At 41.1% G+C, this 26,275-nt stretch overlaps 3 protein-coding genes across 3 annotated transcripts in view; all 3 read left to right on the top strand.

Moving 5' to 3' along the window:
* The window catches only part of LOC308250372 (protocadherin gamma-C4), a gene marked incomplete at its 5' end in the record, with an annotated part of 563,663 nt that overhangs the window by 314,982 nt on the left and 222,406 nt on the right, over positions 1-26,275 (top strand). The gene's annotated exons all lie outside the window — the stretch shown is intronic.
* Positions 4,552-6,982, top strand: LOC308250377 (protocadherin beta-12; the record flags this gene model as incomplete). The annotated part of the gene is made up of 1 exon (XM_080672951.1): positions 4,552-6,982. One exon carries the CDS (start codon positions 4,552-4,554, stop codon positions 6,946-6,948), a length of 2,397 nt encoding a protein of 798 aa, XP_080529077.1. The 3' UTR covers positions 6,949-6,982.
* LOC308250556 (protocadherin beta-14-like) lies at positions 9,716-25,933 on the top strand. The gene is made up of 2 exons (XM_080673262.1): positions 9,716-12,497; positions 20,340-25,933. Exons 1-2 carry the CDS (start codon positions 10,106-10,108, stop codon positions 22,730-22,732), a joined length of 4,785 nt encoding a protein of 1,594 aa, XP_080529388.1. The 5' UTR covers positions 9,716-10,105; the 3' UTR covers positions 22,733-25,933.

The following is a 26,275-nucleotide window of genomic DNA, read 5'->3' as shown; positions in this document are numbered from 1 at the left end:
TAGAGCTAATCTCAATATTTCTAAGTAATATGTTTATATGTTCTATCTTGACATTCAGCTTTATACTTTAATTGCCTCTTCCTATGATAAAAAGGGATTTAACTTTTTTACTTTCTAACTAACAAACACACATATATTGTTCATTTTCTTTCCCCTGTTTTTCCAATAGAGTTGTCATGGAGTTTTTTAGTTAAACTAATTGTTTTTGTCTATACTATACTATGATTATTTCCGAATACATGTTGGAATACTATGATTACATTTACTTTCTTGAAAAATTTTTCCTAGACTTGATAATTGTTGTTTTTACTTGCAGAATTTTCTACTTACTGGTATTAATTTTTCACATTATTTTTCATTTGAATATTAATCTTTCTCCTCAAATATACCAGATATCTATTAATTATATTTATTTCCTTGAGATCTTCCACACAGATCCCTTCATATCTCTGCTTCATTTATACTGGTTGCTGTATAAGCAGTCACCCTAGGGCAGTGGTTCTCAACCTTTCTAATGCCGTGACCCTTTAATACAGTTCCTCATGTTGTGGTGACCCCCAACCATAAAATTATTTTCGTTGCTACTTCATAACTGTAATTTTGCTACTGTTATGAATCGTAATGGTCTTAGGCAACCCTGCTAGAGGTTCTCAACCTGTGGGTTGCAACCCACAGGTTGAGAACTGCTGCTGTAGAGCCTAAGACCATCAGAAAACACAGATATTTACATTATGATTCATTAACAGTAGCAAAATTACAGTTATGAAGTAGCAACGAAAATAATTTTATGGTTGGGGGTCACCACTACATGAGGAACTGTATTAAAGGGTTGCGGCATTAGAAAGGTTGAGAACCACTGCTCTAGGGGCTTTTTTTCTTTTAATACTTTCCCCTATTGGGTTCCCTTTTACAAAATCCAGAGTATTCTTCTTTTTTAGTTAACTCCCTTATTTAGCTGACACACATCTCTTATTCCTATATAATAAAAGCCTAATATGCTAAGTGTCTGACCATTCATTTGACCATTCGACCAGTTGCTATGACATGCACTGACCACCAGGGGGCAGATGCTCCCACCAGTAGGTTAGCTTGCTGCTGGGGTCCGGCCAATTGGGACTGGGCCAGTCTGCCAGACACACCTGGAGCCCTCCCCACCCCCGACCACCAGTGGTGTTCCTTGGCTTGGCCTGCGCCCTCTCGCAATCTCGGACCCCTTGGGGGGGTGTCAGAGAGCTGGTTTCTGCCCAATCCCCACAGGCCAGGCTGAGAGCCTCTAGTAGTTGTATAAAAATGGATGCAGATAACTTAACCTTGTGAAGGTATTGTCATTTTCTTTCCATTTGAATGATAGTTTGGCTGGGTATAAAGTTTTGCTTAAAAATAATTTTCCTCAGATTTTGAAAGTATATTACATCTACTGATTGTGTATACAGTTGCTGTTCTTCTGATTCCATTCTGATTCCTATCTCTTTTAATGTCAGTCCATTGTGTTTGTTTGTTTTTTTCATTGTGAGTGCATTGGAAACTTTTCCCTTGATTTCTGAAAATTCCTTAGTGTCAGCTATGTATTATTATGGCCACATGGGTGTATCCCATTTATGTTTAGACCCTCATTCAATTCTGAGAAATTTTCTTGTTGTTTCCTTCACAATTTCTCCCTTGAATTTTCTACATTCTCATTTTAACCAGAATCTCATTAGTTAAATATTGGCTCTCTAGGATTGAATCTCTAATACTCTATTTTTTTTCTTTCTTTTTTCTTTGTCTCTTGTTCTACTTTTTGGACAATTGTTTTATCATCCAATTTTTATATTTGTTTTCTTTTGGGGCTTGCAAATATTTTAAGAGCTCTTTGTGTTTTATGAGTATTTTTCATAGCATCCTGTTATAGATTTATAAATTTAATATCTCTCTTGTCTGTAATCAATCTAGTTATTCTTTTAAAATGCACAATGCAAAAAAATTAATTATTCAGTAAAACTGTTATAACTATTTTAAAAATGGGATAATCACAGGAAATTTAAGAACTTACCCAAGATTATATAGCTAGTAAGGGGCACTTAAGCCCTAATCTACTCTTTATGTAACAATATGATTACATACTTCATACAGTTACTGTTAAGATTAAATGGGTATACACACATATATGGCACTAGAACAATCAGTAGCAAAAAAGTAAATACTCAATAAGTATTAACTCTTATTAGACTTTACTATGCATTTTAAAGACTTTGTTTCTGTTTTCTTTACTATATATGCTTGTTTCCTGATGTTACTTTTTTTGTGGTGATTTTGGCCATTTTATGTCACGTGTAGGTATTTCCTCAAATGTCTTGTGGTCTTTGTCTCTCTTCCTATATTTAAGAAAGATGAAATATCATAGTGCTGACAGTCAGCTCTTTGTGAATATATGAGGCCTCTTGATGGCAGGGCTTCACTCTAATGTAACCATGTAGGATAGAGCTACTCCCTTGGGAGATCCTCAAATATCAGTATGATTAAGTTTTTATCTGTGAATTTCATATCCTTCAGATTAGAATTCTGCAATATCTTCTGTAAGAGAGAGAGTTAGGGAGGGGATCTGGCATATGCCTTGTGTCCTACATTTGAAGAGTATTGTTTGTATCACTTTGCAGGATACATTTTTGCTTAATCTTTCTATTTTTACTTGCACACCTCATACCTGCACTCAGCTCTGCCTAAGGCCTCCAAAACTAGACATAGTCCCATTTAATTTCTCAATTGAATAAATTTTCCATTTTCTGGCCCTGAGTTTTTTTTTCCTATGTAGGATAATAGAATCTGAGAATTCAACTTTCCTATATATGTACATTCAACTAACAACTTATGTTTAGTCTTCAACTGACGTCAGTCTTCTTATACACTTGTTTCCTAAAAAGCTGTACCTAAATGGGGTAATGTGGGACAAATTCACTGGTTTATTGTGAATATCTCCAATGTAAGAACTTTACTTAAGACATTTCTTAGAACTGCTAAGTCAGCTGCCCTTCCATCTGCTTATTGTTATCAAATATATATGTGTTCACTTGCACATTCTTAGTCTTTGTGAGTTATACCATTTTTATTTTTATCATTGTAGAGGGTATTTTAAAAGAAGGGAGAATAACTTTGTGTAGTCAATCCACTTATTTTTAAATTTCTACCCTTTTGTAGTGATTGATTTTCAACCATGTAGCTAACTTACATTTTTTAAGAATGTAATTTGTACTTAACATGTTAAAAATGCAAACTTGTTAGATCTTCATTCTTGAGAGCACTTCTGAGACCTCCTATAGTGCACATTATTGCTAAGCTCCTGGCATCTATTCCAAAGAATCTCTCATTATGGAGCAACCATGCCCTTTAGCTAGTAAGATGTGGTCAGAGACAGAATTAAAACAAAGCAAAGGCCAAAGATGGGTCTTCAGATTCTGAGATTAAAATCTCCACCTATGATTCTGTACCTCTTGAAACAAGATTGCTTCAGTGGCAGGTATATGATCTTAGTTGGTCTAATCAGAGTAAAACTAAGTTTTTGTTCTATGCTTGGTAAAGAAAGTCTCTCTCCTCCCTCTGGGCTGAAAGAAAAAGCAGATCACCATAGTTGTAGCCAGAATAAATCCTGGGAACCTGAAGGAAACCAATTTTAGAAGTAATCCTGCTTCAAATAAAACTAACATGTTTGTGTTTGTGTACTTATTAATTTTGTTGTAAATTATGAGAAACTAGAACTAAATTATAGATTTACATAATGTGTTCCATTCCAATAGCTTTTACCTAATTTCTTCCAGTTCACAAGTCATTGATATGAAAGAAATCTAATGAAATGTCTTCTTGTGCTACAACAGCTATCTATATATATCCCCTCTCATGACTAAGCCAGTTTCATATCTTCTGAGGGGACTTCTGAAATGACTCATGTACACTTTCCCTTTCCCTTACCACCTAAAGAAAGCCAGATAGTGATGGGCTTTTGCTCAGTTTAACAGTCATTTATACTCTCCTTATTTCAGGCTTTCAATCTTCTCAGAAAGAGTACAAGCGCTTGGAGGCCAGGAATTTTATCTTGTATTTCTGTATTCACCACAACTGAGCACTTTCCGTGTCGGGAGAGTGGGGTGGGACACTTAAATGCGTTAAAACAAATACTAACAGCATCAAAAACTACAAAGAGTATAAATCAATTCTTATGGAAGATAAAATATATTTGCAATCACTTAAACACAATGAATACAACGTTTGTTTCTAGAGGACGTTATGTGAATGAAATTTAGGTAGCTTTCACCAAACTGAAAATCTGTGGAGACGCATGGTGGCGCTGTAGGATAATATCGTGGGGAGAAAAACTACGCTGATGACACTGTTACCCACTGCACACAGAGCACTGGGGAGATAAAAACAATAAGCCTTAAGGAGGCGAACTAGAAGCTATTCAAATAGGTTAAAATCCTTAGACCTTCCTAAGATTCGGTGGACATAGCAGAGGCACATTTCCCAGAACTGCGAAGTGGAGCTGAAGCGATTCTGCAGAAAGCCTTGGGGAAAGGAGCTATGGAGAACGGAGGGGCTGGCACCCTGCGGATAAGGCAAGTCCTGCTGTTCTTTGTTTTTCTGGAAATGTCTCAGGCGGACTCTGAGTCTGGGCGCTTTTCGGTGGAAGAGGAAATGAAGAGCAGGAGCTTTGTAGGCAATTTGGCAAAGGACCTAGGACTGGATGTGGGTGAGCTGTTCTCAAGGGGGGCTCGGGTGGTCTCTAATGATAACAAACACCACTTGCAGTTGGACGTAAACACCGGGGATTTGCTTTTAAGCGAAGCGCTAGACCGGGAGGAGCTCTGTGGCTCCACCGAGCCCTGTGTTCTGCATTTCCAGGTATTAATGAAAAACCCTTTGCAGTTTTTACAGATTGAGCTCCAGGTCAGGGATATAAATGACCACTCTCCTGTCTTCTTAGAAAAAGAAATGCTCCTAGAAATCCCAGAGAATAGTCCTGTCGGCGCTGTGTTCTTACTGGAAAGTGCGAAGGATTTAGATGTAGGAATCAATGCTCTAAAAAGCTACACAATAAGCCCCAACTCTCATTTTCACGTTAAAATGAGGATCAATCCAGACAATAGAAAATACCCAGAGTTAGTTCTGGACAAGGCGCTGGATTTTGAAGAGCAGGCGGAGCTCAGTTTCATCCTCACTGCTCTGGATGGTGGTTCTCCGCCCAGGTCTGGGACGGCCTTAGTTCGGGTGGTGGTCTTGGACATTAATGACAACTCCCCGGAGTTTGAGCAGCCCTTTTATGAGGTGAAGATTCCGGAAAATAGCTTACTAGGCTCACTGGTTGTCACCGTCTCAGCTTGGGATTTAGACTCTGGAAAAAATGGGGAAATATCATATACTTTTTCCCATGCCTCAGAAGATGTTCACAAAACGTTTGAAATTAATCAAAAGTCTGGAGAAGTTAGTTTAATGGCAGATTTGGATTTTGAAACAATTGAATCATATTCAATAATAATACAAGCCACAGATGGGGGAGGCCTTTTTGGAAAATCGACAGTCAGAATTCAGGTGATGGATATAAATGACAATGCTCCTGAAGTCACCGTGTCATCAATTACTAGTCCAATTCCAGAAAACTCATCTGAGACTGTGGTTCTGGTTTTTAGTATACTAGACAGAGATTCTGGGGACAATGGGAGGATGCTTTGTTCTATCCCAGAAGACGTCCCATTCATACTAAAATCTTCAGTAAAGAATTACTACACATTGGAAACGGAGGGAGCACTGGACAGAGAAAGCCAAGCAGAGTACAACATCTCCATCACTGTCACTGATTTGGGCACCCCCAGACTGAAAACCCAGCACAACATAACCCTGCTGGTCTCCGACGTCAACGACAACGCCCCCGCCTTCACCCAAACCTCCTACACCCTGTTCCTCCGCGAGAACAACAGCCCCGCCCTGCACATCGGCAGCGTCAGCGCCACAGACAGAGACGCGGGTGCCAACGCCCAGGTCACCTACTCGCTGCTGCCGCCCCACGACCCGCAGCTGCCCCTGGCCTCGCTGGTGTCCATCAACGCGGACAACGGCCACCTGTTCGCCCTGAGGGCGCTGGACTTCGAGGCCCTGCGGGCGTTCGAGTTCCGCGTGGGCGCCACCGACCGCGGGTCGCCCGCGCTGAGCAGCCAGGCGCTGGTGCGCGTGCAGGTGCTGGACGCCAACGACAACGCGCCCTTCGTGCTGTACCCGCTGCAGAACGGCTCCGCGCCCTGCACCGAGCTGGTGCCCAGGGCGGCCGAGCCGGGCTACCTGGTGAGCAAGGTGGTGGCGGTGGACGCAGACTCGGGCCAGAACGCCTGGCTGTCGTACCAGCTGCTGCGGGCCACGGAGCCCGGGCTGTTCGGCGTGTGGGCGCACAATGGCGAGGTGCGCACGGCGCGGCTGCTGAGCGAGCGCGACGCGGCCAAGCACAGGCTGGTGGTGCTGGTCAAGGACAATGGCGAGCCCGCGCTGTCTGCCAGCGTCACGCTGCACGTGCTGCTGGTGGATGGCTTCTCGCAGCCCTACCTGCCGCTGCCCGAAGCGGCGGCCGAGCAGGCGCAGGCCGACCCGCTGACGGTCTACCTGGTGATCGCGTTGGCGTCGGTGTCGTCGCTGTTCCTGTTCTCGGTGCTGGCGTTCATCGCGGTGCGGCTGTGCAGGCGGAGCAGGGCGGCCTGGGTGGGTGGCTGCTCGGTGCCTGAGGGCCACCTTCCGGGCCACCTGGTGGACGTCAGCGGTACTGGGACCCTGTCCCAGAGCTACCAGTATGAGGTGTGTCTGATGGGAGGTACTGGGACAGATGAGTTTAAATTTCTGAAGCCCATTATCCCTAACCTCCAGACCCAGTGCCCCGGGAAAGAAATAGAGGAAAATCCTACCTTCCACAATAGCTTTGAGTTCAATATTAAGTGACCATAATTACTTTTTATACCCCATATGTATTTTTATTTATGCCCCTTTCATCGCAGTGTTTTCTCTCCCAATATGTGGGTATTTTAAATATGTCTTAAAATTGACTTTAGAGAGAGGGGAAGCGAGAGGGAAAAAAACATTGATAGGCTGACTTTTGCATGGCCCCCTACTGGAGACTGAGCAGCAACCTGGAGATGTGCCCTGACTGGGAATCTAGCAGGTGATCTCCCAGTGCATGGGAAGATGCTCAATCAACTGAGCCTCACCGCCCAGGATTCAATATGTGGGTATTTAAAAGTGCACTGAGGTTAGTTTTATATTTTCGCATGTTCTGCCCAACTTAACTTTTAAGTGAATGTTTATCATTATTTGTGGTTATAATAAGGTGGTGATTTATACTCTAACCCAGAAGGTCTTCATTTGTAATTAATTTGCCTCCTTAAATAACAATACCAAGTCACTGTGTTTGTCCCTGACCCTCTCTGCAATTGAACTTTCACCCACAATTAGGCTTGTGGTAAAATAATGCAGACCACTTTCAAAGTATTTTAAGTGTTCAAGCATTTCTTCTTTTTTGCTTTTTTCTTGTGGTTTAATCATGGTTGTATTCAGAAATGCCACTTTTCTTTCTTTAAAAATTCACTGCATTTTAGTTAACATTTAAAAAGGTTTATTACTATTAAAAATATACCTGAAAATTCATGTCCTATGATACAAGCATGAGTGTAGTCAACTTTTTATAAAGGTCAATTTTTTCAACATCTCTTCATTATTCTTTCTGGAGCATGATTGTGAAGGCACATTGATATTGTGACCACTCACAGAATCTTGGAATATGAAATTATAATCTTCCAGATGTCTCATGAATGTTCCAAAGCTATAAGGCAATCCAGTTGAAAACTGGCACCTGAATAATATTTTGTATAGCATAAATTGGGCTTGGGTGCTACTGTGTATAATTTTTTGTCTCCTGTGTACACACACACACACACACACACACACACAGAGTAGGCATTGATTTTCAAACTTAAAACAATTATAGACAATAGAAAAATTATATTGTATATAACATAATTTCTTTGTAACATACAAAGAAATGTTTTTCAATAACAGATTTCTTGTTGATGCAATCTAAAATTGCCTGTATTATTTCATTCTATTTCGTTTTCAAATGTGGTTATCATAAACTGATCTAGTGACCTACTAATGGGTAGCAATCCCAAATTTGAAATCCACTTTACTCATATATATATATATATATATATATATATATATATATATATAACATTGAAAAGTATCCAAAGATAGTCCTTTAATACTCTAATTTAAAAAATATCAAACCATTGTTGAAGGATGCTTTGTCTCTTGCTACACAGGAACCAATCAACCATTCTTGCCTTTAGTAAATTGACTACGTTATAGAAGAAAAAACCTTTATTGTTTGAGTAGGAGTTTTCCAATAAATTTTATCAAAAATCTAAAGCCTATATGTTGTGGAAAGTGTAGATGGACAAAATGTGTCAGGCATAGAGGGAAAGCAGAGAGAGAGAGAGAGAGAGAGAGAGAGAGAGAGAGAGAGAGAGAGAGAGAAGGCATTGGAAAGAGATGAGTGAGAATGAGTAAAATGGTTGCTTCTAGTGCTTCTAGTGTTGCAGACTAGAATGAATGCCAGAAAGAACATCCTGAGGATATTTTTAAACTTTATCTTAACATTGTAGAGGGGCTGGGTATTAGTCAGTTAATATTGCCAGGAAACACAATCTCTTGCTCTACCATGTCCAAAATAATCTGTTTAAACTTCTTGAAAGCTAAGATTTCATTACCAGTGCTTTTTAACTTTGTGGGCTGATTATTTATTCTTTGAATTCAAGACAAGTGGAGGGAACAAATTACATTCTAATTTTCCACTTTTGGAAGTGGAGCTAAGAGCAAGTTCTTTTCCCCTCTAAATGAAAGCTGCAACAAAAGCCCATACAACATTAATAAATCAGTTAATTATTAAGATTACTTCCTGTTTTTACTGTACTTAGTGGGGAAATGATGGAGGACCACTAGCTTAAAGAGATATAATGTGTTATAGCTTCCTACCATGCCAGGTGATAATAATCCTAGAAGCTAAATACTATCATTACCCCTATTTTACAGGTCAGGAAAGAGAGGTACATAAGTTGCCCAAGATGGCAGATAGTAAATGGCAGATTAGAATTCTAATGTAGACATTGTTGTTTTAAAATCCATGTTTGTAATCACTATGTTATGTTGCCTCTGAGATGTCCCTTCTAGGTCTTTCTATGTTGTTCTTTATGCATGTATTGTGACATATTTTAATTACTTACTGCCAAATTTTCTAGTTTGTGAGCTCCATAAAGACAAGGGTTATCTCTGTCTTATATGCCATATCCTTATATGTGTATTTTAAAAAATACATAAATGAAAAAGCAATGATGTTGCTAACTATACGCGACTGAACTCAAGTATTTACAAGAGTTGAGAAGAGAGTATATTTGCAATTAGTCACGAGATGGCCTGAATAAAATATCATTTCTTCAGTTCAAGACATTTTTACAGATTTTTCTTATCAGGCATTCAAACCAGTGATAATTAAATGCACTACATAGACCGAGTTTGGATCCCATTGGAAACAAACCAACAATTAAAAACATTGTTGGAAAAAACTGGGGAAACCAAGCATAGACTGAGAATAAATTATATCAAGGAATTATTGCTAAATGGGTTGATTTTGATAGTGGTATAGTAGTTACATTTTTAAAGTCCTTATCTATTACAGATACTTAATGAAGTATTTAGAGGTAAAACTATTATGTCTGGGATTTGCTTTAAAATATTCCAGATGTATTCATGAATTACTTCTTCAAAGAAAAAACAATTTTTACTGAAAAAAAAATTTGTAAGAGACACATGGTGGCGCTGCAGGATAAGATGAAAACAGTGCATGGACCACACTGTGGACTCCATTATTCAAGGGAACAGAGAACAGTCCACCCATTCAAGAGAGGTATTAAGGAGCTTCACTTTCAGAGCTGCCAGAGGGCTCTACACCCTCCGGGGTTTACTTATTCTAAAAAATCGGAGCTTCGGTTTCCAACATTAGGGCTAAACTTAAATTTTTCCACAAAGGAGATTGCTTGAAGGAACCATGGAGATCAGAGGAGCGCTCTTCTTGCGGAAAAGGCAAGTCGCAATTCTCTTTGTTTTGCTGGGATTGTGTGAGGCGGGTCCTGAATCTGTGCGCTATTCTGTGGCCGAGGAAGCAGATATTGGCTCTTTTGTGGCCAATCTGGCCAGGGATCTGGGGCTTGGGGTAGAGGAGCTGTCCTCCCGAGAGGCCCGGATAATTTCTGATGATAATGGAAGGCATTTGCATCTCAATTTATTGACTGGGGATTTGCTCCTAAATGAGAGACTAGACCGAGAGGAGCTGTGCGGCTCCGCGGAGCCCTGTGTGTTGCATTTTCAGGTGTTATTGCAAAACCCTTTACACTTTTTTCGGGCTGAGCTGCACATCAAAGATATAAATGATCACTCCCCTACATTCCTGGACAAGGAAATACTTTTGAAAATATCAGAAGGTACCACTCTTGGAACCACATTCCCAGTGGAGAGTGCCCAAGATTTGGACATAGGAAACAACAGTCTCCAAAACTATACAATCAGCCCCAATTCTCATTTCTACATTAAAATTCAAGACAGCGGTGATGGAAAGATATACCCAGAACTGGTCCTAGACAGAATGTTAGATCACGAAAAGGAGCCTGAGCTCAGATTAACACTTGTAGCACTGGATGGTGGATCCCCACCCAGGTCCGGGACAACATTGGTCCTCATCGAGGTCTTGGACATCAATGACAACTCCCCTGAATTTCCGCAGAGGCTCTATGAGGTGCAGGTCCCAGAGGACACAACCATTGGCTCCTGGATAATCACCATCTCTGCCAAAGATTTGGATGCAGGACATTATGGGGAAATATCTTACATATTTTTCCATGCATCTGAAGATATTCGTAAGACATTTGAAATCAACCCAGCATCTGGTGAAGTTCGTTTGATATCTAGCTTGGATTTTGAAGTAATACAGTCTTACACTATAAATATTCAGGCAACAGATGGTGGGGGGCTTTCAGAAAAATGCACTCTTCTGATTAAAGTAATGGATATAAATGATAACGCACCAGAAGTGACCATGTCGTCAATTACAAACAGAATTCCAGAAAACGCGCCACAGACCTTTGTCGCTGTTTTTAGTATTAGAGACCAAGACTCTGGGGACAATGGAAGGATGGTTTGCTCTATTCAAGATGATCTCCCTTTTATCCTGAAACCAACATTTAAGAATTTTTTCACTCTGGTTACCGAAAAAGCACTGGACAGAGAGATGAGAGAGGAGTATAGCATCACCATCACCGTCACAGATTTGGGGACCCCCAGACTGAAAACCCAGCACAACATAACCCTGCTGGTCTCCGACGTCAACGACAACGCCCCCGCCTTCACCCAAACTTCCTACACCCTGTTCCTCCGCGAGAACAACAGCCCCGCCCTGCACATCGGCAGCGTCAGCGCCACAGACAGAGACGCGGGCGCCAACGCCCAGGTCACCTACTCGCTGCTGCCGCCCCACGACCCGCAGCTGCCCCTGGCCTCGCTGGTGTCCATCAACGCGGACAACGGCCACCTGTTCGCCCTGAGGGCGCTGGACTTCGAGGCCCTGCGGGCGTTCGAGTTCCGCGTGGGCGTCACCGACCGCGGGTCGCCCGCGCTGAGCAGCCAGGCGCTGGTGAGCGTGCAGGTGCTGGACGCCAACGACAACGCGCCCTTCGTGCTGTACCCGCTGCAGAACGGCTCCGCGCCCTGCACCGAGCTGGTGCCCAGGGCGGCCGAGCCGGGCTACCTGGTGAGCAAGGTGGTGGCGGTGGACGCAGACTCGGGCCAGAACGCCTGGCTGTCGTACCAGCTGCTGCGGGCCACGGAGCCCGGGCTGTTCGGCGTGTGGGCGCACAATGGCGAGGTGCGCACGGCGCGGCTGCTGAGCGAGCGCGACGCGGCCAAGCACAGGCTGGTGGTGCTGGTCAAGGACAATGGCGAGCCCGCGCTGTCTGCCAGCGTCACGCTGCACGTGCTGCTGGTGGATGGCTTCTCGCAGCCCTACCTGCCGCTGCCCGAAGCGGCGGCCGAGCAGGCGCAGGCCGACCCGCTGACGGTCTACCTGGTGATCGCGTTGGCGTCGGTGTCGTCGCTGTTCCTGTTCTCGGTGCTGGCGTTCATCGCGGTGCGGCTGTGCAGGCGGAGCAGGGCGGCCTGGGTGGGTGGCTGCTCGGTGCCTGAGGGCCACCTTCCTGGCCACCTGGTGGACGTCAGCGGTACTGGGACCCTGTCCCAGAGCTACCAGTATGAGGTGTGTCTGATGGGAGGTACTGGGACAAATGAGTTTAAATTTCTGAAGCCGATTATTCCCAATCTTCCAATCCATGACACTGGTAGGAATGTAGAGGAAAATGAGAACTTTAGGAATAGCTTTGGATTCAACATCCAATAAAATTTTTACTTTAAACATTTAGTCTTTCATTATTCTTGGCAAACTGGGAACTACTTTTCCAATTTATACTGGATTTCAGTTGTACAGTAGTTGCATGTATTATTCCTGATGCTCTTGCATTTGCTTTACAAATCTTTATTAGTTTGTGTGTTTTCTGTGTGTGTGTGTGTGTGTGTGTGTGTGTGTGTGTGTGTGTGTTTGTTTGTTTCCATTTATTTTGTCAAAAATGGCATATTGGGCTGGCCAGGTCGCTCAGTTGGTTATAGTCATCCTGCTACACCAAGGTTGCAAGTTCAATTCCTTTTCAGGACTCATATAAGTATGAACCAATGAATGCATAAATAAGTAAAACAACAAATTGATGTTTCTCTCGCAAATCAATTTTAAAAGTTGAAAAATGGCATATTAATGAAGTTATTGCTCATTTTTTGTGGTAATAGTGTTGTTATGCAAAACAATGTTGTTGATTATTTGGAATTGCAATCTAATGTTTTAAGAGCGAATTCCACAATATATGTAATTTACTTCTAGACCTTTTGTTAAAGCGTAGCTAAAGCAAAGACTTTTAATGCTGCTGAATCTGGGTGAAAAGTATATTGAATTTTATCATGTTATTCTCCTTGAAAAAATTTCATCATAAACATTAAAAATGCTAATTTACTGTATTCAGTACTAGAGTACCTTTTTTTGTTAGTTTATAGTAAAGTGTTTTTCAAGATTTGACTTTTTGACAAAATAAAAGTGACCACATTGGAAATTATTGATTTCTTAGGTAACTTTTCTTTATTGTTGTTGATGCTGATATTGTTTTGCGAGAAGAGTCTTATAATGTTCTGATACTTTATATCCCTGTTTTGTTTTCTGTAAATATACCCTATTTGCTAGTTTAAATTTGTATTATTTTATATTGTTTATTAATTAACTAGAATGTAGTTTATAATATTATATTGAGTAAACAATCCTCCAGCAAAAGAGTACAGGTGAAAAAATTTCTTAAGAAATTGAAATGAAAATTCAAACTGTTAATGAAATAAAGAAGAAAGACATTGGATTTATAGTACAGTGCCATATACCAATATAATACCATATTTGTAGAAAATACAAATATATAAATAAACGTAATGGAAGGAGAGAAGAAAGAACAGATGTAGGAAAGAAGACATGTGTTTACATGTAGGAGGATTAGGGTGCAGTGAGAAGTGAGAACTATACCAATGTCCATGACAGAAACTGTCTCTTCTAAGAGATTGTTTAAATTGATTGCAGCATTATGAAGTTGATTTAGTAGTAATCAGTTGCTAAAAATAGATATTATTTCTTTTTTTTTAACTTTATTTATTTTATTTTATTTTTTTTATTAAATCTTTATTCAGATTATTACAATTATTTCTCCTTTTTTCCCCCATAGCTCCCCTCCACCCATTTCCCACCCCACCTTCTGCCCTTACCTACCCCCCACTGTCCTCATCCATAGGTGTATGATTTTTGTCCAGTCTCTTTATGAACCCCCCCATACCCCTTTCCCCCTGAGAATTATCAGTCCACTCCCTTTCTATGCCCCTGATTCTATTATATTCACCAGATTATTCTGTTCCTCAGGTTTTTAATTTACTTGATTTTTAGGTTCACTTGTTGATAGATATGTATTTGTTGTTCATAATTTTTATCTTTCCTTTTTTCTTCTTCCTCTTCTTTAAGAATACCTTTCAGCATTTCATATAATACTGGTTTGGTGGTGATGAACTCCTTTAGCTTTTTCTTGTCTGTGAAACTCTTTATCTGCCCTTCAATTCTGAATGATAGCTTTGCTGGGTAGAGTAATCTTGGTTGTAGGTTCTTGCTACTCATCACATTGAAAATTTCTTGCCACTCCCGTCTGGCCTGCATAGTTTCTGTTGAAAAGTCAGCTGACAGTCGTATGGGTGCTCCCTTGTAGGTAATTAACTGTTTTTCTCTTGCTGCTTTTAATATTCTCTCTTTGTCTTTTGCTCTTGGCATTTTAATTATGATGTGTCTTGGTGTAGTCCTCTTTGGATTCCTTTTGTTTGGGGTTCTGTGGGCTTCCTGGACTTGTAAGTCTATTTCTTTCACCAGGTGGGGGAAGTTTTCGGTCATTATTTCTTCAAATAGGTTTTCAGTATCTTGCTTTCTCTCTTCTTCTGGCACCCCCATAATTCTGATGTTGGTACGCTTGAAGTTGTCCCAGAGTCTTCTTACATTATCTTCAACTTTTTGGATTTTTTTTTTTGCTTTTTGCTTTTTCGGTTGAGTGTTTTTTGCTTCTTTGTATTTCAATTCTTTGACTTGATTTTTGTGTTCCTCTTGTCTGATTTTGGGTCTCTGTATAATATTTTTTATTTCAGTCAGTGTATGTTTAATTTCTAGTTGGTCCTTTTTCATCTCTTCGAGGGTCTCGTTATATTTATCGGCCTTTTCTAGGATATTCTTAAAAAGCCTTATAACTGTGGTTTTGAATTCTATGTCCAGTCGTTTGTTTTCCTCCATTTCTTTTGTTTGTGATCTGATTCTTAGACGCCGCATTTTCACTGCTTCCCTGGGTTGGTAGATTTGTGTGCTAGGTTTCCAATTTGGCCTAGTGGGTCTGCCTCCCCAGTTAACCTGAGGTGGACACTCTTGGTGCACCCCTTTGTGGACTGTGTGTACAGCCTTGTTGTAATTAAGTCTTTATTGTTGTTGGTGTAACTGGGAAGAATTGACCTCCAGGCCAGTTGGCTGTAAGGATCAGCTGTGTCTATGCTGGGAGAAGTCCGGTGCTGGAGACAGCCTTATAGGATTAGACTTGCCAAATTGCAATAGCCTCTGTGCTCAGCTTGGATGGGGTGGAGTCTCAGTCTTGGCTTCCCGTCAGCCTTGCCCTTGCGCGCACGTGTGTGCCTTCAGTCCTCTGCCTTCCCGGCTCCCGATTCTCCGCCCGAGAGTCCAGACTCCCCCCACAAGAGCGTGGGTCCCCAGGGGCTCGCCTGGAACTGGGGTTCACTGCAGTCAGAACTGGGGCTCACTTCAGTCAGAACTGAGGTTCAGTGCCGTCAGGAGCCTCTCACTCCCTTCCGCTAGGGAAAGCCTGTGGCAGCCTCCGCAGCCTTTGTGCGCACTGGCGCGGGCGGACTTTCAGTCCTCCGCCTTCCCCGGCTCCTGAGTCTCCGCCCGAGAGTCCAGACTCCCCCCACAAGAGCGTGGGTCCCCAGGGGCTCGCCCGGAACAGGGTTTCAGTGCAGTCAGAACCGGGGTTCAGTTCGGTCGGGGGCTCCCTTCCCCCTTCCGCCAGAGAAAGTCAGCCAGGCTCTCAGCCGCCCTTCCTCTCTGCGCGCACAAAGCCCCTTTGCCGTACCTCCAATTCTCTGTGAGCTTTTCTCCTTCCTTCTAGTTGTAGAATTTTCACTCAGTCAGCTTTCCTGCGGTTCTGGATGGTGTCCGTTCTGTCTTTTAGTTGTAGTTTTGAAATTGTTGTGCGAGGCAGCAGTTTAGGTGTTTACCTATGCCGCCATCTTGGTTTTCCTCCTAAAAATAGATATTATTTCGCTATGCTCTTGAGAAGATCAATCGCCTGTACCCCATGAAACCTAAGAATTTACTTGTAATTTTGAGACATACCAAGTGACACTTTACATTTTTAATTAGGATGGTATAGATTATGTAGACCAACACTTGCACTGAAAATAATGACCTAAAAGGCACATATATTGTCAGGTCACAGTTATAATTTAAAAGTAACCTTAAGAGATAACTGAGACCCATATCCACTTTTTCCCTGGGAACACTTAGAATCCTGGGAATGTGAGCCTCTATAATGAGGGAGAAGCATAACAAATTAAGAAATTTATAGAAGGCCAAAACCGGTTTGGCTCAGTGGATAGAGCGTCGGCCTGCGGACTGAAGGGTCCCAGGTTCGATTCCGGTCAAGGGCATGTACCTTGGTTGCGGGCACATCCCCAGTGGGAGGTGTGCAGGAGGCAGCTGATTGATGTTTCTCTCTTATCGATGTTTCTGACTCTCTATCCCTCTCCCTTCCTCTCTGTAAAATATCAATAAAATATACTTTAAAAAAAGAAATTTATAGAAGACCCTCACATTAATAAATATGAATCCCTAAGAACTATATCTTAACCACTAGGAGGGTGAGCCTTCATGTGGAATAACAGCTTTGAACTTGAATTTTGATTTAAGGTGACAGATCCTAATAGAACCAAATGCAAACCTTCTATGAAGAAGGTTTATTCATTCGAAGCCTAGAACTATTATATAAATAATTTTGTTTAACTTTAACACAAAAATAACTGCATACATAAAGAAACATGACACTATAAGTGAGAGCCAGCAGGAGGGGAAAAAGAACATAGAAATAAATTTGCAAACACTTCAAATATCTTAATTATTGCACACAGTCCATAATATGCTAATCACTTTAATTGAAGTAAAGTTATACTTAAAGATGTACAGACAATAAATCTTAAAAATTAGAAGACAACAGAATAGAACTCTTAGAACTGAAAAATATGATAATCAAAATTTGAAACTGAATAAAAAGTTTTAATAGAAAATAGATAAATCCAAATAAAGAATTCATGGAGTGAAAGAAGTCAGAATATAATTTATCTAGCATGCAGCTCAGAGAGTTAATAAGATGAAAAATACAAAGAAGATGGTTAGAAACATAGGACAGGATAAAAAGGTTTAACATATATTAACCAGAATTACAGAAGGTTACAGAAGGATCAATTATTTGAAAAAAATAATTGCTGGGAATTTCCAGAATTGATGAAAACACCAATGTAGTTTCAAGAGATCCAAATAAACCTAGCAAGATAAATAAAAGATATTCATACCGTGCTTGCTTCGGCAGCACATATACTAAAATTGGAACAATACACAGATGATTAGCATAGCCCCTGCGCAAGGATGACATGCAAATTCATGAAGCATTCCATATTTTAAAAAAAGATATTCATACCTAGAAACATAATTGTGAAATTTCAGAAAGACAAAGAAATCTTTTTTAGAAAAGTAGAAACCAGGGGAAAAAGCATTTAACCTTTAAACAGAGTGACAGCTATGTTCCATGTTGACAATTTCTCAACAGTAGCAATGGAAACTAAAAGAAAATAAGATATCTTCAATGTGCTGAAAGGCTCAGTAGTTGAGTGTTGACCCATGAACCAAGAGGTCCCCCATTGATTACTGGTGACAGGCCCCAGATGCGGGCTCTATCCCCAGTAGGGGGTGTGCAGGAGGCAGTCTATAGATGTCTCTCTCTCATCAATGTTTTCTACCTATCCCACTCCCTTCCTCTCTCTCTAAAATCAATAAATATATATACAAATGTGTTGAAATAAATTAGCAAACTGTCCTACCTAAATTGTTTTTGCACAAAGGAGTCATCAAATGAGAGCCCTGGCCGGTTTGGCTCAGTGGTTTGATTCTTAGTCAAGGGCACAGTCGGGATGCCAAGTGTCTCTCTCACATGGATATTTTTTCTCTCTCTCCCCTCCCTCCTACTCTCTCTATAAATAAATGGAAAATCGTCCTCTAGTGAGGATTAACAACAACAAAAAAGAATCATCAAATGAGAGAATCAAGTCAACTGGATTTTTAAATGAATCAAGATCATAAGAGAGAACTGCTGTAAAGACATTTTATTCTCAAAGATACAACTTCTTATAGTTTTCCTCTGTCCATGTCTTATAAGCCACAATTCTGAATTAAGGAGTTTCTAGCCTTCTTCATCTCTAGTAACATCCACTTTTAGTCTAGCCGAGTCATCTATGAGTATGGCCACTTCCTAAAGATTGTAGTCTTGAAGAACCGAAATCACATATTCAAACATACTTCTCTTAATCTACAACTTATATTCTTCCTTGAAGGGCTCCAGTCACCACTTATACCAATAAATTCTAAATTTGTCTCTGCAGCCCAAACCTCTTTTCTCACTTGCATTGATATAATGGAAGCTCATTTACATAAATATTTAAATGGATGCTCTATGGATACCTCAAACTCAACATGTTTTAAGTTAAAATTTTCCCTTCCTAAAAAAGAAACATCTTCTCCAGCTCTATACCCATTTTTCTCATCTCCCCTTCTTGTATTTACTTTATCAGTTAATAGTGCTATCATTTATTCAGTTCCCTAAGCCTCAGTTCCTTCTTATTCCAGTGCCTCTATATCTAATCTATCACCACCTCCAATATATTTTATCTTGATTATTTTAATTACTGCATTTCTAGTTGAAGCCAATCTCATCTCTTACCTGTATTATTGCAACAACTTCTAATCAGTCTCCTGCCTCAAGTCTTACTACTTTCTAATTTATTCTTAACTCTGAAAAGGATGATCTTTTGAAAAGTAAAAATATGGCCATGTCATTTTTCTATTTAAAACTCTTTCATAATCTTGCATTTCCACTGATGTTAGAGGTCGAATGGCATGACACAAAATATTTGCTTATCTTTTCAGTCTCAACTCTCAAAGTTTCTTTCCTTTTGCTGTATTGCTCAACCATATTGATCCTATTTCAGTTTTTCCAAAACATGTCTTTCATTTTGGACATCATGTTTTTAGCTTTCCTGAAAATTTCACCCCACACTGAATTTTTGTTTGGATTACTCATACTCATCTTTTATGTATCAATTTAGAGTCTCCTTTTTCCAGAAAAGTTTTTCCTGTACTTCCAAATTCTGGTTAGATAACCCTCACCTTTGCTCTTATAGTTGCATACACTTTTGCTATCATTCCATTCAGTATGTTATATTTTTAATGTGTGATCACTTCTTTGCCTCCACATTTCAGGACAGAAACTATGTCTGTCTGTTTACTACTCTATTCCTAACATTTATCACCAGGCCTAGTACAAAATATATGCTCAATAAATATTTGCTGAACAAATTGTTGAATGGATGCTTTTGGAAGACCTGGATCTGCAAAATGAAACTCGGTTCCAAACTAAATTGGGGTCTAATTTGTTCAACTTTTTTTAATGTTCAGAAACTATACATATTTTATTCATTACTGTTGAGTATTTATTTACTTTTTACTGCTGCCAAATAAGTCTCCTATGGAGTATCCCTAAGTAAATGGTACCATTTACCAAATCTGAAATGTCAGCCTCCCCAAAGCAACTATTTGCATATACCAGGTTTAGTTTCCAGTGAACCAAATTCTTATTGTCTTAGAGTATTTGTTGATAGCTAGGGACAACTAAGACCTCTAGTTTTCCTGGAAACCTCTTGCCCACTAAGTCTATTACATAAAAGAGTTGTCCTAACTATTTTTAGTTGTTTTATATATTGTCTTCATAGCTTATTTGAATATGAGATAGCATAACTTATTTGAAGTTGGGGCTGTATCTTCAATATATGCTTTTGATAGCCACCACAGTTCTAGCCAATTGTGTTAAGGAATGAACAGCAACAGTATCACATATCACAAAGAATTCAACTTAGAAAATAGGAAGTTAGGAGGGAATATAATTTAAATCAATCAATAAACACACAAGGTAAATTAATCTTCTGTCTCAATTTACTTGATTTTGTTTAAAACTTGAGAATCTGTAGAGTCGCTTGGTGGCGCTGCAGGATAAGATAGGGTAATTTTTGTTACATCAGAAGCCTCACTGGCTTCCCTTAACCAGTGGAGCTGAGAGCGCTAAAGAAGCGGGGAGGGGAAAAGAGGCTTTCAAAAGAAGGCGAGGCAACCAACAAAAGCCTCACAACAGGATTGTAAATCTATAGATTACCAAAGGTCCAGGCTGATAGAGAGGAGCAACTCCTGGAGCTGTTTGAGATTGAGCTGAAACATTTCCAAAGAAAGGCGTTTGGCTAAGGAGCCATGGAGCTGGGAGAGGAGAGCCCTCAGCATGTAAGGCAAGTGCTGCTTTTCTTTGTTTTCCTGGGAGGGTCTTTGGTGTGTTCAGAGACCAGGCGCTATTCTGTGGCAGAGGAAATGGAGACCGGATCCTTTATAGCCAACGTGGTGAAAGACATAGGTTCAGGTGTGGAAGACCTGGCTGTGCGGGGGGCCAGAGTCATCTTTGACGACTATAAATCATACTTGTGGTTGGATCCGCAGACTGGCAACTTGCTTTTAAATGAGGAATTGGACCGGGAGGCACTTTGCGATCTCACGGAGCCATGTATATTGCATTTCCAGGTGTTACTTGAAAATCCTTTGCAATTTTTTCAGGCTGAGCTTTGGGTTAAAGACATAAATGATCACACTCCCACGTTCCTAGATAAAGATATACTTCTGAAAATCTCGGAAGGTACTGCTCCAGGAACCTCATTCCAAATGGAGAGTGCTCAGGATTTGGATGCAGGAGAGAATGGTGTCCAAAACTACACATTAAGTCCCAATCCTCATTTCCACCTTAAGTTACAACACAGTGATGAGGGCAGAAAATACCCGGAGCTGGTACTGGACCAATCTCTGGATCGAGAGAAGGAACCTGAGATTAGATTAATGCTAACAGCCTTGGATGGTGGGTCTCCGCCCAGGTCTGGAACTGCAGTGGTTCGTGTTTTGGTTTTAGATATCAATGACAATGCACCGGAGTTTGACAGGCCTGTCTATGAGGTTCAGGTACCAGAAAACAGCCCGCTGGACTCCTTAGTCATCAAGGTGTCTGCTACAGATTCAGACGCAGGAATAAATGGAGAACTAACTTACTCATTTTCCCACGTCTCCAAAGACACACGGAAAACATTTGAAATCCATCCAATTTCTGGCGAAGTCCACTTAAAAGCGCTTCTGGATTTTGAGTTAGTTCAGTCTTACACAATAAATATTCAGGCCATTGACGGTGGGAGTCTCTCAGGAAAATCAACAATTTTGGTTCGGGTTGTAGATGTGAATGACAACCCACCGGAAATAGTCATCACATCTCTTACCAGCCCCATACCAGAAAATTCCTCGCCTGAAATGGTGGTCGCTGTTTTTAGCTTACGAGACCAAGACTCTGGAGATAACGGGAAGATGGTTTGCTCAATTCAGGACCATCTCCCCTTTCTCTTGAAGCCTACTTTTAAGAACTTCTACACCCTGGCAACTGAACGGCCATTGGACCGAGAGACCAGTACCGAGTACAACATCACCATCACCGTCACCGACTTAGGAACACCCAGACTGAAAACCGAACACAACATAACCCTGCTGGTCTCCGACGTCAACGACAACGCCCCCGCCTTCACCCAAACCTCCTACACCCTGTTCCTCCGAGAGAACAACAGCCCCGCCCTGCACATCGGCAGCGTCAGCGCCACAGACAGAGACGCGGGCGCCAACGCCCAGGTCACCTACTCGCTGCTGCCGCCCCACGACCCGCAGCTGCCCCTGGCCTCGCTGGTGTCCATCAACGCGGACAACGGCCACCTGTTCGCCCTGAGGGCGCTGGACTTCGAGGCCCTGCGGGCGTTCGAGTTCCGCGTGGGCGCCACCGACCGCGGGTCGCCCGCGCTGAGCAGCCAGGCGCTGGTGCGCGTGCAGGTGCTGGACGCCAACGACAACGCGCCCTTCGTGCTGTACCCGCTGCAGAACGGCTCCGCGCCCTGCACCGAGCTGGTGCCCAGGGCGGCCGAGCCGGGCTACCTGGTGAGCAAGGTGGTGGCGGTGGACGCAGACTCGGGCCAGAACGCCTGGCTGTCGTACCAGCTGCTGCGGGCCACGGAGCCCGGGCTGTTCGGCGTGTGGGCGCACAATGGCGAGGTGCGCACGGCGCGGCTGCTGAGCGAGCGCGACGCGGCCAAGCACAGGCTGGTGGTGCTGGTCAAGGACAATGGCGAGCCCGCGCTGTCTGCCAGCGTCACGCTGCACGTGCTGCTGGTGGATGGCTTCTCGCAGCCCTACCTGCCGCTGCCCGAAGCGGCGGCCGAGCAGGCGCAGGCCGACCCGCTGACGGTCTACCTGGTGATCGCGTTGGCGTCGGTGTCGTCGCTGTTCCTGTTCTCGGTGCTGGCGTTCATCGCGGTGCGGCTGTGCAGGCGGAGCAGGGCGGCCTGGGTGGGTGGCTGCTCGGTGCCTGAGGGCCACTTTCCGGGCCACCTGGTGGACGTCAGGAGCACGGGGACCCTGTCCCAGAGCTACCAGTATGAGGTGTGTCTGACTGGAGGCTCAGGGACCAGTGAATTTAAGTTCCTTAAACCAGTTATCCCCAGCCTCCCGCCCCAAAATCCTGAAAAGGATGAAAGCCACTCCTTTCTGAATGGCTTTGGGTTCAATTAGGAATTCCATTATTATGCAAAACTTTTAGAAAGTGCTATTTCTTTGTAAAATTTATTCATGGTAATGTAAAGTTATTTTTTTAGAGTAACCTCACTAAGAGCTCAGAAATTTCAATGTCTACTTTCTCTCTTCTTTATATTAACTGGGGGAAAAACTGAGGGAGCTAGAATTTGTTTAGCCTTTCTTCCAAAATGCAACCTCAAATAATTTATTTAAATACACGATGGAGCAAAAGTAGGTTTACAGTTATTCATCTGGAAAATGATACAAGAACAGATTGTGTTTCACGTGTTAACAATTGTGAGCCTGCTTTTGCCCCCCGCCCCGCCACCGTATACAGCATTTTCCCTTCTGGGTTAACTGCACACTCAGCTCAGTCAGTCTCTGGGTGTTCAGGGCTCTAGATGCTCTCACAAAAACAGTTTTTATGTTTGATAGTATTATTATGGAGGAAATGCATGCTATGAATCAAAACATAATTGCTTTGTCGTCTGCTTAGGTTGATTTTTAATGTTACCTTTCAGAAGTCTTTTAAAGTATAATCAATCTTTCTATTCTCTTCTGCCAAATATTTCAGAGAAATTTTTTCTCCATTTAGGTATGTTTCTGTGTAAATATTTTGTGAACTGTATATATTGCTGATAGGTGGTATATTAAAATAAATTCTAATCTTGTTTAGATTCAGGCAGATATTCAGCTACAGGTTTTGTCTGAGAGCTTCCCAGTATGATCCAAGAGAGATAAACACTATTTAGATGATTGTTCCATTTTCTTTACTTTTCCTGACTATTTTGATTGGCTCAGCAACAGACTCCTGATCAAAGCAGAAATAGTCGCCGAAACCGGTTTGGCTCAGTGGATAGACCCTCGGCTTGAGGACTGAAAGGTCCCAGGTTTGATTCCGGTCAGGGCACGTGCCTTGGTTGTGGGCACATCCCTAGTAAGGGGTGTTCAGGAGGCAGCTGGTAGATGTTTCTCTCTCATCGATGTTTCTCTCTATCCCTCTCCCTTCCTCTCTGTAAAAAATCAATAAAATATATTTTAAAAAAATAAAGCAGAAATAGTCATATTCTCCAAGCCCTTAAATTGGCAATTAAGATGTAGTTCACCTATTTTTTTCTTGATTGCTTATACCAGTGGTCAGCAAACTGCGGCTCGAGAGCCACATGCAGCTCGCGAGCCGCGGTTTGCCGCTCTGTTGACTAATGAGTCTGCTGACCACTGGGATAGGGGCTTAATCACAAGGAACAACAACAGCCTGTAATTACTGGAATCAAGAGTCTAGGAAATAAACGTTAAACATAGGCTGGGGTAGCCATGTTTGGGCTGGCAACACAAGGAAAGGGGAGGAAGGAAGGGAGGGAGAGAGTAAAGGTGAGAATGAATAAGGAAGTGGAGGAAACGGAAGCCTAAGAAATGGTAGAGACTAAGACAGCTATGCGCTTGGTTCTAGACCTATCAGTTTCTCATTCCAGTGTCTCCAAATCCTCAAAATCTTGTTGTCTTTGAGTTCTACAATAAGACTCCAGTTTCCTAATAATAAAACTTTTTTATTTAACCCATGGGGAGATTACTGGAAACCAAAAGAGACAAGAAAGTTATGTGCAATCTTGAGTTCTCCATTAGCCTATGTAACAGCAAAGCCAGGTCTTTTGTTGCATGCTTCTAATATTAAGTTAGCCAATGAATGGAATAAAAAATATACAAGCTTTGAGCTAATTAATCTATACTAGAGAATTTTGTTATAAAACTTAATTTCATAAATAATTGGCAAAGTCTTTCAACAGAAAAAAATGCTACAAAGAGTTTTATGGAATGTCTTTCTGACAAGTTTCCCTCCATTGTTTTATGTGCCCCAGGACTAGTTTTTAAAAGTAACATTTAGATTGTTATTGTTTGGGTGTCTATACCTTTTCTCAGGATCATCACACATGTGAACAAAATTATTTTATCATTTAATGTAAAATCTTCAGAATCTACAAATAATGTAATCTATGGATTATATGTGTTGATTCGTGATTTTATTAAGAGTAATACAGTATTTGATTGACACATAATCTGTTATTAGAAAGGCTCATAAAAATTTTAAGTTTCCTGCAAAGTCTACCAGCTTAAAATTTTCTCCTTAGAAGAGGAAAATAAGGAGGAAATTTTTCTGAGAGATGATAGATGGGAATGAAAAACTAATTTTGATGCATTCGCTCACTTACATAGATACCAGCTTCTACTGGTTATTTTTTTTAATGCATTAATATTAAGGGCAAATTTTCTTGCCTACTTAATTTCATAGTAAAGAGGTTGGATCCATAACCAAGCTCTATGAGGAAAATTATCAGATATAACTGTAACTAGCATGCTCTCATATTTTGAAGGTTTATTTAAATTTGTTTCACTACTAGAAGAAAACATTCTAAAATAGAAAGATTTGTACCTCAATAGAATTAAATCAATATTCAGCACAATGCTTACACTAGGCCCAAGTTTTTTCCCAGTTATCCAGGTAATGAAGAGCCAGACTATGTTGGTTATTTAAACAATATTAAAGTATTGTTTAAAATGTGGTGCAACTGGATAGACTCCAGGTTCCTTACTCCAAGATATTTTTTTCCATCCTTAGGAGTAGAAACTTTATGCTAGGGTGACAGGATCTCCAGCTATCCTTAAGAGCTATGTGAGTTGCTTGCTAAAAGTAGATTGTGATCTTTCCTTCTTGGGAATAAGTTTAACCTGCTGTTTCAAATGAACCTAACTTATTTTCTTCTGCACTTTAGTTTTTACTGTAACTTCAGCTCTTTATCTTTATAATCTTGACTTTTCTACTTTTCAAGATCTCAGTGAATGTTAACTTCAACATGTATATATCTTATTTTAGTAATAGATGTAGATGCTTTTTACAAATTTAGATAATCTAGCAGTCAGTACAACAGTGCTTGCAGAGATACTGAGATATTATCTGTAGACAATATTTACAAATAAGTTATCCACAATCCCTTAAGCTATTTATTTAGTTTGCATAATAAGCCAGTTCTAGCTGGTCTGTCACTTAAGTTTATACACTTGAAGTATGTAAATGAATCTCTTCATCTACCTTGCTGGCAGTGTGTTAAGCGTTTGATTTCTTTAGGAATAGACTGATAACTACCCATATTTTTCTACTCAATTCCCCCAGAATACAGATAGTATAGCAGACATTATATTGTAAGCTCCAGAACAACAAAGAAGGTATGTGTATTCCCACCACTTAGTATACTGCCTGACATATAATATGAAATCAATAAGGTTTGTTGAATAAACAAATAAATATAGTTAGCTTTGTTCTTGCATCATTTCCCAAAGTGGCTGGCACCCTTTCCACATTCACAACCTCACAGGGAAATAGAAGTTACAATTTTATTTATAAACCACCCTATATATAATCCGTGGTGGTGGTTGTGTATGTGTGTGTGCATAAATCAAGTGGAACGCGTTTTTTGTAGCATTTCCAGCAAACTAGGTTTAAGTGCAACACATGGTGGCGCTGTAAGCTAAGGCTGCGAAAAACAG

Source organism: Plecotus auritus, assembly GCF_963455305.1.
Source record: "Plecotus auritus genome assembly, chromosome: 6".
Lineage (NCBI taxonomy): Eukaryota > Metazoa > Chordata > Mammalia > Chiroptera > Vespertilionidae > Plecotus > Plecotus auritus.
Note: the sequence above shows the minus strand (reverse complement) of the source record. Positions and strands in the feature narration are given on the sequence as shown.